We start from the raw sequence: 16,698 nt of genomic DNA, 5'->3' as shown, positions 1-16,698 counted from the left end.
GCATTTTTGCATAGTTTCTCTGTGTACAATTTTAAATGAAGTTAAGCCGAAGGAAGGAAATAAAATATCTAAATAAATTTTAGCAGGAATTAAACATGGATGGCCTGGTTGCCAAAATGCTTGGTTAATTGGCACTACACTTCTTTTAAAATCTGCTGGAAGGCATGGTGCAAAGACTATGAATATTTTTATATGTACTGCAGTGTGATTTTGTTGAAATAAACAACCGAATTAAAATAAAATGTGTAACACCCACATTTGGTGCTAAATGCCCATCAGAATACCTGAATGTTGTCTGTTCATTTTATACAAGAGGGAGCTCTAGGATTCTCAGATTAACGAGTCTGGAGTATAACAGTCAGCTAGCAGTGTTTTAACTGCAGTGCAAGAGTTGTTTTCTGAGCCTGCCTTTTCCATTAAAAATTCCCACAGGAATTTTTGTCTACTTCAGCTCTTCGGACAGTAAAAGGAAATACATTTCATTAACTTTTTCTAAACCTTCAAGCTGAATGCTCCATCCCTTTGTGGATAGCTATACATACTGCTTTTCTTTTTTCTGTCTTCTTCTGTTTCTTTCATCCAGTTGTGTCCAGTTCTTGGAGAATGCCTGCAATTTTCTTGGCAAAGTTTTTTTAGAAGTCTTTTGCCATTGCTTCCTTTCCCAGGGCTGAGAGAATAACTGGCTCAAGGTAACTCAGCTGGCTTCGAGCCTGAGGTAGTACTAGAACTCACAGTCTCCCGGTTTCTAGTCTGATGCCTTAACCACTGCACCAAGCTGGCTTTCTTTATATTGTTAATAAGCAATTTTATAGTATTAATAAGCAGTGGTATACATAAGCAGGGGTGCATCAACGTTCTCTAAAAATCTGGCTGGCTACTAAATGGCAGTCACAACATGCTGAAATACAATCCTGGTGTTATGTACTTATACAGATATACATATAGCAGAATAATTTCCTCTCTTTCATTTATCTCTTTGTCTGATTATTTTAAAAGGAAGTTTAAGAGACTTTTTAAAAGCAGATTACAGGTAGTCCTTGACTTATGACAGTTCATTTAATGACCAAAGTTACAACGGCTCTGAAACAAGTGACTTATTACCGTTTTTCACACTTACGATCATTGCAGCATCCCCATGGTCACGTGATCAAAATTCAGACCCTTAGCAACTGACTCATGATGGTTGCCGTGTCATGTGATCCTCTTTTGCGAACTTCTGGCAAAGTCACTGGGGAAACCAGATTCACTTAACAGCAACCAATGTTACTAATTTAACAACTGCAGTGATTCACTTAACAAATGCGGAAAGAAAAGTTGTAAAATGGGGCAAAACTCACTTAACAAATTTCTAACTTAGCAACATAAATTTTGGGCTCAATTGTGGTCATAAATCAAGAATTACCTGTTACAGAAAGCTTTGGTTATTTGGCATCTTTTTTATGATTTATCTTTGCACCAGGCAAACCTTTCTTTATATTTTCAGGCTCTGTTGGAAACCTTAGGTTTTTAATGATTTCAGTCAACATTTACATACGGCACGTACATTAGTTACATGCTTTTACACTTTTCTCTACCAAAAACAAGTTTGCTATAAAGTGGTATTGTAATAAATATGTAATGTGCATACACACATAAAATGTATATTTATACAAGCAAACATTTGCTTTCCAAAACTAACAGTATAGCCCCGAACTCTCTAGTTTACTGGATGTGATTCCTGACATCTGATACCTTCCCAACATATTGATTTCCACAACCAAACGCCATGCAACAGTGCTAAAGAAGACAAGTCTAGCAGCACTTTTGTCTGACAAACCTTATCATAGCTTGCTCCAATCTGATTCACTCCTTGTCTATTAGAGCACAATTCCTTTAAGGAAGGCTACCATGCAAATTTACTTTAACACTCTTGATGGATAATAGGAGGCAGTAAAATGATATTGAAAGTTCCTTTTTTCTGCCATTTATTAGTAATATAGGGCAGCGGGATGGCTCAGTGATTAAGATGCTGGTCTTGTTGGCTGGAAAGCCGGCAGCCCAAGTTTGAGACCTGGACTCCAAGCAACAGGGTAGGCACCCATCCTCACCTTAGCTCCTGCCAACCTAGCAGTTTGAATACATACAAATGCAAGTAGATAAATAGGTATCACTTCAGTGGGAAGATAACAGTGCTCCATCTCATGCTGGCCACATGAGCGCAAAAATGTCTTTGGACAGAGCTGACTCAGTGGCCTTGAAATGGAGATGAGTGCTGCCCCCTATAGATGGCAACAAGTAGAAAGGTAAAATCCACAGAAACTTCTTTTTTTACTGGTAATATGGAGTTTTGCAATCCAAATATGGAAGCAGTGCCTCAATCTCAGGAAGTATGGCAACTGTAGCCCAGCACTCTGAGAAGGCAGTAAATTGGGATGTCATATTATCTAGCCTGGGTTTAAATCTCCGGTTAGCTTTGAAATCTATTATAGAACATGGAAAAGGCAATTTCCTTTTTTCGCTTGCTAACCTATGTCTGTAAAGTTTTTGCATAGAAAAAGTTGGGGGAAATATTCGGAGAAAATATTGTTTAAAGTTATAAAGATAAATTAGAGATTCAGAAGGGTGATGGATCACTCCTTCTGTAGGGAAATGGGGTATCTGTGCATTTAGATGAATCATTCTATGTGTTTTAATGTAATAAATGGTTTCCATTTCAGCAAAGTAGTGTTTTGAAGAACTGGAAGAACAAATTTTTCACAGCATTTCAAATCAGTAGAATAAAACAAACATGATATTAAAAGTATACAAATCATTTGTATTTAATTATGCCCTAATTGCAACACATTAATTGGAATGCATAAAAATTAAAATTAAATTATCCTAATTCAATTTTCTGCTCCATATTGCAGTCTGATATACTTCTAGGTTTTCAGTTAAGAAGTTATAAGAACTGTATCCTGGGCACATATATAGAGAGAGGAAATCAAATGTTTTTGACCAATGTGACAATTCTGAACAATTCTGCTTTAACTGATCCATTTTTTTTACAGTTTTTACACTTTATCTTAATGGATGTATCTATGTTTCTTTCCTCACATGTTACTTGTTATTTTAATTATCCAGAGGAATATGTTCAAGCAAGTAGTTCAGCTAGACAAGATGCTTTATGAGCGAGAAGTGAATCTTAGCAACCTGAACCATAGAATCATACAGTTGCCAGGATCTTGTGATTGAACAGTATGAGGCTTTCCCAATAAATAAATACTTAAAATACAAATAACTGAGAGCAGCTTTCCAGTTGTGGTCCTTTACATTGGGATTACGATAATCATCCCATCCTCCATCCCTGGATCTAGTCTCACTATTGCAATGGCTACTACATTCGTTGATTGGTTAATTTTGTCCTATTTATATCCCCATTCTTTTCCATTTTTAACAGGATTATATGGTTTTAGTAGTTGCAATAGTCATGCTTTTTAAAAGCATATTTGTGTATCACTTTGGTTGCAAGGGCTGTTTAAACTAGCCTGATAGTGAACAGATGATTTGGAATTCAGCTATACCTTGATTTTCGATTAGACAGAATGGTACAGATGACATGAATGCTTGGAAGTAGCTCCATGTAGGTGATCCTGGCATGTTTAATTTTAAATAATTTGGAACATGGGAGATTGAAACTCTAGCAAAGGAAGAAGATGGCTCTAATTATTTGCCTCTACCTTAAGTCCAATTAAATATTTCCATCATTAGTAGCATTTCTTATTTGCAGTTGGAAGAATTGCATCCATGGGAAAAAGTTCCATCCATAGGAGTTTTCTTCCCATTGCGGTATAGGCAGTCCTTGACTTATGACCACATTTGGGACCAGAATTTCCATTGTGAAGCAAAGTGATGGAAGCAACGAATCATGATGGATTTTACGACTTTTTTTTTTAACCACAGTTGTTAAGTCCTTGCTGTTGTTAAAGAATGGTGTTGTTATTAAGAGAATTTTGCTTCACCCATTGCCTGTGCTTGTTAGGAACTGGCTGAGAAAATCATAAATGGTGATCATATATCCCTTGGGTGCTGTAATTATCATAAATATATAATTTTTTTATCATGTGACCAAGGAGATTCTGTTACCATTTTAAGCGTTAGGAATGATTGTAAGTCACTTTTTTCAATGGCAATGTAACATTGAATGGTTGCTCAAAAATAGTGATAAGTTGATGATTACTTGTGCAAGAAGGAACGTGACAGTGAACATGGTTAGTCAATGAGTCGATGCCTCTTTCATCGCACCATGATCCTAATTTAGTGAAGGCTTTCTTAGAGCAACTATTTATCTAAAGCCATCACTCTGCTAAACAAATAATTCCCTCAACACTGTTCAACTATTTACAAAGTGTACACTACTATTACTGTTAATCTTCTCGTCACTCCTTATCACCCATCCCCTCCCACTTGTGATTGTAGGACTGTAACTTTGTTGCTTGTATCCTTACGATTTATATTGACTGTTTCCTAGTATGATTTGATTGTTGATTGTACCCTATGACTATCATTAAGTGTTGTACGTTATGATTCTTGATTCTTAACAAATGTACCTTTTCTTTATGTATAGAGTATTTACACCAAGACAAATTCCTTGTGTGTCCAATCACACTTGGCCAATAAAGTATTCTATTCTATTCTATTCTATTCTATTCTATTCTATTCTATTCTATTCTATTCTATTCTATTCTATCTTTGAAACAAATGTACAAAACGTCCTGAGTTTAAGAAATGTCCCCACTAGTCTTCCCCTACTCCTGTATCTATTGTTTCCTCCCAGTTAGAAAGGGACTAGTTCCTTCGGTAAATAATGATCTTTTCAGTTAAGTGTTCTGTCAGACAAGAATCCTAATATCATTTCTCCAAGAAGCACTGGGTATTGAAAGCTTGCAGAGACATTAGCTATGCAAGAATGCCTTGCTTGAGGCTTCTCCGGCAATTGGCAATTACAATGTCAGTGCTGTGCATTCAATTTAGCTTGGTATAGTTGTTTAGTTTGATTCTAGCTATTCTGGCTGGCATCCTAATGGGTCAATAATGTTTCCATAATGAAGACTTAGGAAGTGATAATAAGACCTCATTATAATGCTCAACAAATGTATATTTTAGTATAAGCTGTGCGAGGTTGGATGGGAAGAAACTGCCTCCAACTCAAGCCTACCAAGACTGGGTTGCTGTGGGTGCAGACCCAGATCTGGGAATATTCCACTTTTGACCTTGGATGGGGTACCATTCCAGGTTCGTATGGAATCTAAAGGTGTTCCCAGATTTGTAGCTCCTGCTTAAAGAGCAGGTGTTACCAAGCCTCCATCTGGTGTGTTAGCTATGCACTTTCCCATAGTGGGACAAGAAAAGGGGCTTTGTACAATCAATCATGCTCTAGTCACCTTGCATCTTGACTACTGCAACATGGTCTACATGGGGCTTCCCTTGAAGACCATCCAAAAGCTTTCTTTGGTCCAGAATGCAGCAGTGCTAGCTGTGATGGGCATGTTTAGGTATAATACTTCTGCTGCCCAAGCAATATTGCTGCCAGTTTGCTTCCAGATGCAATTCAAGGTGCTGGTTATTACCTATAAAACTGAACAAAGCATAAGGCCTGGTAACTTGAGGGATCACCTGTCAGCCGTAACATCAGCCCGATCATTTTAAACTTGCAGGAGTAGCATTCTCTGGGTTCCTTTGGTGAAACAATGTCATCTATTGGGATCCTGAAGCATGCATTCTCTACAGCAGCATTGCCCTTTGGAATGAGGTTTCCTCAATATCCCATTCTACTGTTGCTTGGAAGTCACAAAAACCTGGCTCTTTGTCCAAGCCTTTGGCAAGGTACAGTGAGATTCCTCACTTCATTCCACCTGATCTGTCATCTTTTATCTTTATCTTTTATTTATTTAATTGTAATTTCTTTGTTTGATTATTGTGAACTGCCCAGAATTGTTTCAGAGCCAGGCAGCATACAAGCTTAATGTATTATTATGGTAGTTGTTTGCATAGTTGGCCAGATGTTTAGACTGGATTTGTCATTTTTATCCACCTATTAAGTCCTTCCTATAATTTGAAATTATTTTTATATAGTCACTCTGCTGTTTGCATTACTGGTTTTATCAGGCAGTACTTGTTCCCGTGTCAAGTCTTAGAGGATACAAACTACCTATTTCATTCCCTGGCCGAAGTACATTTGTATGCAACAAATCTATACAATTATTTAGAGCCAAGAAAGTATAACATGGGAAGAATGTGAATGGATCTCACCACATTACATTTCTTCTCCTGAAAAGTAACTTGGGGCGAAGAGAAACTGGAGTGCAGAGATAATCAATTTAATACTTTCCCCAAGTGCTAGTCAGTTCCCCAATAAATTGCCCATATAGCTGCTAGTTTCCACTGCTAATAGCACTAGCACAAATACCAGAGGTAAGTGATTTAGCTTGAGGTCAGAGCCAACTGTAGATTAGTGATCCAATTATGTCTATTTTGGCTCTTTGCCTTAAAGGCAAATCTCACACCAATATTTTTCTCAGAAAGTTATTGCAAAGGAAAAAGAGACATTGCACGTAAAAAGGCATGTTCATAATTAAGAAATTCTTATTCTTTTTCATGGAGGCAGGAGAATAAAATCTCATTTTGTGGTTACATGCAAAATTTATGGACCACGGTTACTTGGCAATGTGGCTGCAACTGGTATACATACACATTTAAGTGTTAATGTCTCTGTTGGCACACAATTGCCTGGAACACCTCACCCTCTAGAGCAAGCATTTCTAAAGCTGGATATAAAAAGAACATTGATTAGATATGTCACTTGGAGAGAAAGAGGTAAATGAATACCTGTAGGCAGGTCAGCAAATGATTGATTTACCTCCCTCTTTCTTTCTCTGCCCCTATGGAAATGGTCAGAATAAAGTAAATTTATGTTTGTCTCATAGCAACCCTAAGTAGTGGTTTTGGTTAGACTAGAGCAAGGCTGTCCAACCTTGGCAGTTTTAAGACTTGCGGACTTCAACTCCCTCACATAGTCTCATGCAAGCAACAGTTCCAGGATGAAGATACATAATTTAAGCTTTTAAAAGGTTTAACCCTACACCTCGATTACATGAGTCTTTGGGTTACTTAGATGCATATTTCATAACTTCCACTTTTGCCCTACTTCCTTCCCAAAAGTTATATTGCTAATTCTTTTTTAAAAATGGAAGAATAAATCTCTCTCAAAAGATTGTGAACTCCAGATTTGATATTCAAAAAACGTGAGATTCACAGTTTGGTAACTCTAAGGGCTCTTCTTCATGCACATGCCTTGGTAAATGGTTTTATATAACATCAAAAATAAGAACAATCAAGAAATTACATCTTGCTCCTCCTGGTTCACAGTTGAGGCACCTTAAAGCCATCTTTAATTGTTTCAACTTGATATCGACTACTAGCATTGAATGTAACCTTGATATACTCTTGTCCAGAGGTCCTATCATCTCAATAAAATGAGATTTGAAAAGGAAACAATGATAAGAACCACATGGATAAAAATCGAGGATTCATACATGAATTGAAATGGTATTTAGTCCACACTTCAATTTGTCTAAGGTATAAGAAATACAGGATGCAACACACACATTGCCAAGGGAATTGAACTGAAAAATCTCAATATTAAAATTGATTATTACAGCTCACAAATATCACATCTTGGCCTTATTTTTCACTCACATTTTGTGTACAGGATTTTGTGTACAGCTTCCCTTTTCCCTGGACAGACCTGAGACTAAATTTTCACTTTGGGTTAGGATTTCATCACTACTCATTGAATCAGGTCTAGTTACAGCCCCGTTTGTTCAATTTCTTACAATTGTTTTCCTTTAATTTGCTCGACCGCAGTTTTTCAACCTCAGCCCCCTTTGAGAAGGGTGGACTCCAACTCCCAGAATTCCTCAGCCAGGACGCTCTAAGAAAAAGCTGGCTGAGGAGTTCTGGGAGTTGAAGTCCACAAGTCTTAAAGTTAGCAAGGTTGGATACTTTGGTCTAAGGTTTTCAAAGTACTCTGTGCCCTAAACAGCATTTTATTCCCAAACCGTCCCTTCTGTTCCTGGCACCTAAGTAAGGAAACGGGTGCTTCAGCCGTACTATGCGTTAAACACTCACATTTGCCCCGCCCCTGGGCGGGGCTCGCTGGCTCTCCGCCTCCTGACGAAGCGTGACGTAAGAGATCCCCCCCCCCTTAGTGCTGTGTCAGTCCAGCCCGGCTTCCGCAGCTGGGCGGCGCGTGGGCGGTCGCGCGCACGCACGTGCGTGAGCAAGCGGGAGACAATGTTTTTGCCTTTGCGGTGGATGCGCGAATTTCCCCGCCACTTGCTGGTGTGCGAGAGGAGCCACGTGCAGCACGAGCGATCTCGGCATGTGGCGCACGTGCGGGAGCACGCTTTCAACTGCCAGGTGAGTGCGGGCGGTGGTGGTGGTGGTGGTGTGGAGGAGCGCCCGGCTGAGGCTGTTCAGAAAGGGAGGGGAATCTTAAGGGGGCAACGCGGTTCCTCTGTTATCAACGGCCGTCCATCCATTCATCCCCGCTGTGGGTTCAGCGGGAAGCAAAATTGCGCGTTTCTTTTAAGGCAAAGCAAAGCTGGCTGAGGAATTCTGGGAGTTGAAGTGCACAAGTCTTAAAGCTGCCAAGTTTGAAAGACCCCTGTTTTAAGGAGAGGCATCTCCGTTAGCCGGGATTACAAAAACCCACTGAGACCCAAAGGTGTTTTTTCAAGAGGCAACTGGGCTTTCTGGTTTGTCGGTTTTTATTTGAAGATGTTTTCGCTTCTTGAGTTGAGGAAGCTTCTTGGATGAGAAGCGAAACGTCTTCAAAGAAAAACCCAGAAAGAATCAACTGAGTAGTGCAAAGGAAAGTCTTCAAAGGAAAAAAAACAAACCAGAAAGTCCAGTTGCCTCTTGGGACAACCATGACCTGGATGACTGAGAATCTCCATAGATTAAAAAAAACTTAGATTTTGGGGGCGGTTGAAAGATTTAGCAAATGTGTGGTGGCCCATACTGGAGAAAAGTTGTGCTTGGTCATGAAACATGCCATAATGTGAATTAGACATTTATTTCTGTGAGTGTGTGTGTCCGACCAAATGGCCACTCACACCTGGCCAATAAAGAATTCTATTTATCAGTTTGTATGCAGCCTCATTCACTCAGGTAACTGCAGGCGGCTTACATACCGGGATTAAAACAGTGTGAAATGATGAGTAGACAAGAAGCAAAAAAAACCCAACATACTATGGGTAATCCTTGATTTACGACCGCAGTTGAGCCCAAATTTTCTGCTGCTAAATGTTTATTTGTTAAGTGAGTTTTGTCCCAATTTTCGATCTTTCTTGCCACAGTTGTTAAGTGAGTCATTGCAGTTGTTAAATTAGCAACATAGCTGTTAAGTGAATCTGGCTTCCTCATTGACTTTGCTTGTCAGAAGGTCACAAAGGGTGCATCATGCCATAAGATCATAAATATAAGTCATTTGCCAAGCATCTGAATTTTGATGGTGTGACCATGGGGATGTGGCAATGGTCGTAACTGTGAAAAATGGTCATAAGTTACTTTTTTCAATGCCATTGTAACTTCGGTCACTAAATAAACTGTTGTAAGTCGAAGACTACCTGTACACACTCAATGTTGGGGATAATATTGGGGTGAAGGGTGAAGGATGTGTGTTTGTGTTTATTTTCATGGTCATGGTCATGATGTGCACTGAAGATGGTGTTTGATTTCATTGTACGAGGTACAATGACAATAAAGTAATAATCTAAATATACTACAAAAGTTGTAACAAATGAAATAGAGGCAAGTCAGAGTTATGGACTCTGAGGCACCAGGACAGTTCTTGTTTTAATATCCCTGGCGTCCTCATCCTTGTTGGAGTAGTGAACAGTGATTACCACTTGCACTTTTTCGTACTTCCTGCAGATTCTGACTCCATTTTTATCTTTGAAGTCAAGAGTTCTGGTTTATACTCCTCAGAAATAAGACTTTTTTCTCAGGTAAAGGACGGAAGAATTGCAGTATAAATCTCTTTTTTAAGATTCTGCCAGAATCTTTTTAATTGTTTTGTTTTATTATGTAATCCCTGACTTACAAGCATATACCAATATCTCTGTTCCACAATGCATCAAAATGTGTTTACAATAAAATATTCTTAATAAAAATACATTTAAATAATATAAAACTGCTAATTAAAAGAATAAAACATTCATTTAAAATGGTCATAGGCCACACTGACACTTTCCAATATTTATACTAGGAAGAACCAGTTTAAGAGGCCTTTGTTACTCTCTAAACCAAATAAAAGAGAACAAAAAATAAAATATTACAGTACCCTGTAGTAACAACATTATTCAGTAATACTACCAATTGGAACAAGTATCTGAAATTTTAATTGCCCCCTCTTTAATTTTATGGTGCTGCTTGTTGCAGCTATATTTTTTAACATGAAATTCTTGTGTGTGCTGAAAGTACATGTCTACTTATGCATTGTAATTTATGTATATTTAAGTATAAGGGAGTATTGTATTATAACTAGCTGGAATAGTATCTTAATATGCCACATCCAACTATCTTAGAGTTATTCATTATTTGGTTGGCTTAGGTGTTTAATATTGCATTAAATTTTGAATAAAGAATCAAAACACTGCAGTGTAAGAAACATCTCAAGAAATTTTAGACCATAGAAGAACAAAAAGAGAATTGTGTATTAATTAAAACTGTCTACCAGGCGATTTTTGTAGAACAATCATTTGCTGAACCATTATATTGCAATTACTTTAAAAATATATTTCTTTTTATTTTACTTTCAGTAAAGTACAGTAATAATAGTCTAATTAAACCATCTACAATGGTATATTTGGTATTCTGTTTTTCATCTCATGTTTAAAATCTATTCAGGTCACTTTCATTTCTCAAAAGTTTACAGGATCTGATTGTGGTACTTTAAATATTCCCCCTTTTGCATAATTGTCAGGGAGCAAGATATGTAAATACTCTTGAATCCTTTCTTCCCAATATAGATGAGCAAGAGGAGGTGTTTTGCTTCTCAAAATCTCATAGCAATTGATTGGATTCCCGCCACTGTGTTTCAGGGTGCTTCAGTATTCTGCCATTATTTGTAGAATGAAATTAGATGTTAATAACTTGCCTATAGAATTCTTATCATCATGGATTCTGTATTTTTTATTTCATTTCATTTTCACCATTCCAACTATCTAGTTCTAGTTTCGTGTAATAATTTGAGCATCTGATGAAATTAATTAAAAGTGTGATTGAGAGTGCTGAACACTTCATTTTTCAAGCCAGAGATTAATACAGCTGTTGTTCTGGAAGTCAATAAAACCAAGAGCAACGGAGGTATAGAACAGAAGTGAATTAATCTGGCCTGCTTAAAAAGACTAAAAGATAAAAAGCAGCATAGAAATTGTCCCAATATCCTCCCTTCTAACAAGAGTATCAACATTCTAGTAAAGGCCTGAGAAGGAGCCTGTTCAAAGGAGTGTCTGTTGAAAACATTCTTCACATGCCAGGAGCCCAGTGACTGAAAAATTGAAATTCCAATCAGAAGATTAAGACTGCTGAATAATTTAGACAATTACAAGAGATCCGAGTTAGTCTTTTGTAGCCAGAAATTAGAAGTACTGATAACACAGTTTCTGATTAACAGATTTTATGAGAAATCATAAACTTGTGTAAGCTATGCATCATTTCCATTTAAGTATATGTATTTTGTTTCATCATAAAAGATAAAATACAAAACAGAAAAGCAAACAAAACAAAAAAATACATCCAGCATGAACAACAACAAAAAAGAAAGAAGGTTGGTGTATTAAAAAAAAGGAGAAAAGGTGACCCAACTGCCTACCAGCATCCATCGGTATTCGTCTGGTTAGTGTCCTGTCAGTATGTGAGAGAGTTAAGAGCTGTTTGGAAACTGACACAATATTTCCTCTGTGAGCAAGGAGACAGCGAGGAGCCTGGGCATGGCTTAGCTCAACTGATCTGTACTAAAGCTGATTGCTGCTCTGAAACTAAAACTCCTCTGTGTTTTGCATTTGAAACAGATTTCTTTTTAGGTGGCAAGAGAGAGTAGAACTCCTTAGCATCAGAGTGTGTTAATAATAATATACAAAATACTAATGCTATGATGGTCATTTCAAAAAATCCTTTTTGGTGAGCACCTAGAAGCCAAGAGAAAGATATGTGTCAAATTTAAAGTTTGTAGGCTTTACGGTTCTGAAGATTTTGAGATGATGCATAAATGGAATTTCTCTTTTATATGTATAATATAATATACACTGCTCAAAAAAATAAAGGGAACACTGAACACAATGTAACTCCAAGTCAATCACACTTCTGTGAAATCAAACTGTCCACTTAGGTAGCAACACTGATTGACAATCAATTTCACATGCTGTTGTGCAAATGGAATAGACACCAGGTGGAAAGCATAGGCAGTTAGCAAGACATCCCCAATAAAGGAGTGGTTCTGCAGGTGGTGACCACAGACCACTTCTCAGTTCCTATGCTTTCTGGCTGATGGTTTGGTCACTTTTGAATGCTGGCAGTGCTTTCACTCTAGTGGTAGCATGAGACGGAGTCTACAACTCGCACAAGTGGCTCAGGTAGTGCAGCTCATCCAGAATGGCACATCAATGTGAGCCATGGGAAGAAGGTTTACTGTGTCTGTCAGCGTAGTGTCCAGAGCATGGGGGTGCTACCAGGAGACAGGCCAGTACATCAGGAGATGTGGAGGAGGCCATAGGAGGGCAACAACCCAGCATCAGGACCGCTGCAAAATGACCTCCAGCGGGCCACAAATGTGCATGTTCTGAGAACAGAATGTTCTGCTGCCTGTAACATCCTCCAGCATGACCAGTTTGGCAATGGGTCAGTAATGGTGTAGGGTGGCATTTCTTTAGGGGGCCACACAGCCCTCCATGTGCTCGCCAGAGGTAGCCTGACTGCCATTAGGTACCGAGATGAGATCCTCAGACCCCTTGTGAGACCATATGCTGGTGCGGTTGGCCCTGGGTTCCTCCTAATGCATGACAATGCTAAGCCTCATGTGGCTGGAGTGTGTCAGCAGTTCCTGCAAGATGAAGGCATTGATGCTATGGACTGGCCCGCCCGTTCCCCATGCTGTGGAGGAGGGAAAGACAGTTATAATTGTAATGTTTGTAAACTGCCTTGAGATTGCGTGATCTACAAGCAGTGCATAAACATTTAAAGCAATTGTCAATATGAGTGTCATAGTGAAGATGGGCATCTACCATAGGCAGAGAAAGCCAATGGTGTATAGTAGATCACTTAATTGGACTTGGATTCAAGAAATGGTATATTATACTGTAGACTAAACACTGACTTCCTGTTTGGTATTTCTATTTTGTGCAAATTCTATGGCATTGTTTCATTTTTATGTTTTGCAGGAGACTATGTAAAAATGTGTGTTTCAGTCCATTTTATCAATAAATAGATGATCTGATTTGTGTCCCATATGTTCTTTTGATAGGTGTCCTTTTTGATACCCGATTGTGGAATAGTTCCACAAGCCCTCAAAAATGTGGTTGCTGATTTTGGGGAATATTACCTTGTAAAGAATTTATTTCTTCATGAGCTAGTAGCCCAAGAATTCATTAACACATTTGTGAAGAAAGGTAAGTGAGAATTGACTTAGATAACTGAGTATGAAAGTAGCTTTGTTCTCTTTCCTGAGCTCCCTCCCCAGGGAATACATGCCATCAATCCTGCTCCTAGATTCACAATTGGTAATAAATGATTATAATCTCAGAATATGTTAGAATCCTTAGAAGAGAATAAGTTTCATTTTACTTTCGTTTTAGGATAGAGGATTCTGTACATTTCCAAATTCAAATTTGCTGAAATTGAAAATCCACAGTGATGGACATAACTACAGTATATTCAACCCCATTTAATAATATCTTCATCCTTTTATTTGCAGCATTCCCTCGTGCAGATTAAGTAGCTAACCTGCTGCACTGCATGAAAATCTTCGGTCTCACATTTTCATTGTCTTTCAGAAGCAATAACCTTTTGTGACATTACTAGAAGAAGCAATTGCATCCCCGTATTGCTTCTGAAGAATGAGTCTAGAGGGAACTATATTCCCCGGCCCAGCTATTGCTGCAGTAGTGTTGGAAGGGAAGATATAGCAGCATCTCATAAAATTGTTGCAATAATACCCAAGGAACCCTTTTGGTTAGAGATAAATGAGCTTCCTCTTAATAGTGGTTCTCCAGATGAGCTGTTCAGAACATCCATTGTTTGGGATGATTCTTCTGTCGCTCGTCTGATAGGCTGGGCTTTAATTGAGAGGACGCTCCTCCTCCTCCACGGGACTCCTCCCTAGCGTCCCCAGTTTTTGCTCAGCCTTCGTGGATATAGGCAGCTTGATTTCCTTTCCCTTGGCCGGAATAGCAAAGGCTTCAAAAGGAGACAACAAAAAGGTTTGCTTTTTAACTCTAAACAAATCTTTTAAGGCTTCTAGTTTCAATGAGTCAAGCAGCTCCCTGCGGCATATAACTTGAGCCAAGGGAGCTCACCGTAGCCGCCCACCCCTGACAGGAGAGGCTCCATTTTAAAAGGGTCCGAGGCTTCTTTCTGTCCCCTGGGAACATCAACGCCCATCTGCCCCACCGTGCCTTTTTATTCAAGGGGAAACTGCAGGATCGACTCCCCACAAGGTATGGAAGTGCTGCTGAGCCGATTTAACTCATTACGTGCCTAAAGAGATAACGGCTGGTGCCATTGCAGACTCACTAACCATGTGGTAGTGATCTGCATTTAATTTCTGGAACTGTGAGAGGCTTTTCTTTCCCCAAGCAGGGGCCTCCTTCCTGGAACCCAGGAGAAATCACCCTAATACATATGTGTGTGTGTGTGTGTGTGTGTGTGTGTGTGTGTGTGTGTGTGTATGTATATAGATATTCAGATATAATTATTCTATTTTGGATCCTTATTCATTAAGGAGGAAACTGTTGGCTTATGCCCTCACAGAACTAAACAGCAGCACCACAGCGAGCACCAAGGCCCGTGTCCGCCTGTGCAGGAAGCTTTCGCAGGCCTACATCTTATTTCAACAATTCCTCCTTTCTAGGCCTATGAGGTGTTCCAAATTTGGCTAATTCTGAAATAATAATATTAATAACAAAATAATAATAACAATAATAATAGGAACAAGAATAAGAATTTAATATTGTTACATAAGATTATACAAAACTGTGGAGTATTGTTTTAGGGTTCCCTGGCCATTGCTGGTTCAGGCCCCTGGGCGTGCCAACCGCCCAACATTTCAGCCTCTTTAACAGTAAAATTTAATAAGCGGTCACAATGGCAAGCGGCAGTAGCTCAAGAGCCATGTCAAATTCTCAAAACAAATTGAAGCATTCTAAGGGTACATCCTAAGCAGCAGAAAAAGACACTAACAAGCGCCATAAGGTACTAGAAAAGCACATGAAGAAGTTCATGTGGGAGGATGAAGAAAATTATCAAACCTTATCCTCCAAGCCTACTTCGGCTCCAGTCCCCCTCTGCAACCACCCCTGGATCTGTCTGTGTAATCCAGATGCAGCACAGCTGCACAAGATCAGGTAGCCCATCTAGATCAGTACAAGTGACTCGAAGTGCCTCTGTGGCCACATTGCTCCAACAGCAGCCAGATTCTGTCAAGATGATGACTTAACCGGAAAAGGTCCCCGCAAAGATGAGACTGGATGGAATTAGCAATACGCCAATATATCTCTGCGGGGGTGCAGCATACTGCTCTGGCCAACAACAGAGCGCTCCTTCCAATTGGAATTCCCTATAACTCCAGTCACTAAGCAGGACAGAGCATCCTTACCCTCAGGTATCTCTCCACAGGAGATTCTGTAGTTTCAGATATACTCCCGCAAGGTATATAGAAGAAGCAAGGGCTATTGATCGGGTGGAGCCAGAGGACTCAGAGTTCTCCTGTTCAAATTCTAAAATTCTAGTTAGATTCGCATCAGCTCACAATAAGAGGTGATGGTTGATGCTACATCTTGACTAAAACAACGCCGGCATCATTTTGTTTATAAGAATTCCATGGCATTATCTGTTGAGAAGCCACTTCCCCTCACAAGGATCTCCGTGAGGGTCCAGGGGACATTTATGCCTATTGTGGACCTCTTTCTGAGGTTGACTATCGGGCTTCCTTTTTCAGTTGGCAGCCCTCACAGAATATAGCATCACAGTAACAGCGAGCGCCAAGGCCTGTGTCCGCCTGGGCAGGAAGCTGTTGAGGGCCAGTGACTGCAGGATCACCCAGTTGCAATACAGGTCCTGAAAGGTGTTCTCTGTTTGGCTTCACAATTTGATTCCATATTCAGTCATTTAATTATGAGTTTGGTAACAGCACAACAATTTATGTGAGTAGCTGTGCACAGATATAACAAAAATATTATGAATAATAATAATGATATTATTATTATGAATAATAACATAATAACAAATTGAATTTACCTCCCAAAAGGGGGGACGGAGCAAATATCAAGAGGATTCCCTGCCTCTGTTTACATCAGGCCTCTGGACCAATCAACGGTCCATTAATATCGCATACGCATATAGATATATAGATATATCACCTCGTGGGCTTTAGGTCAGAATCTTCAAGGGCAACCAAAA

At 39.2% G+C, this 16,698-nt stretch overlaps 1 protein-coding gene across 3 annotated transcripts in view; it reads left to right on the top strand.

Annotated features, from left to right (window-relative positions):
- RPP40 (ribonuclease P/MRP subunit p40) overlaps window positions 1-16,698 on the top strand; it is a 41,111-nt gene that overhangs the window by 6,999 nt on the left and 17,414 nt on the right. Inside the window, exons 1-2 of one of the 3 annotated variants that reach the window (XM_087961251.1) lie at window positions 8,234-8,439; window positions 13,547-13,691. In XM_087961251.1, the coding sequence (XP_087817377.1) occupies window positions 8,314-8,439; window positions 13,547-13,691 (271 nt within the window). In that variant the 5' untranslated portion in view covers window positions 8,234-8,313. Of the gene's footprint in view, window positions 1-8,233; window positions 8,440-13,546; window positions 13,692-16,698 lie in introns of those variants that run through there. The other 2 variants (XM_087961249.1, XM_087961250.1) reach the window with 2 other exon arrangements.

The sequence above is a fragment of the Notechis scutatus genome, chromosome 3 (genome assembly GCF_049901735.1).
Source record: "Notechis scutatus isolate UNSWTSFEM ecotype Mainland chromosome 3, rNotScu1.2, whole genome shotgun sequence".
NCBI classification, from domain to species: Eukaryota; Metazoa; Chordata; class Lepidosauria; order Squamata; family Elapidae; genus Notechis; species Notechis scutatus.
This window is presented reverse-complemented; position numbering and strand designations above follow the sequence as displayed.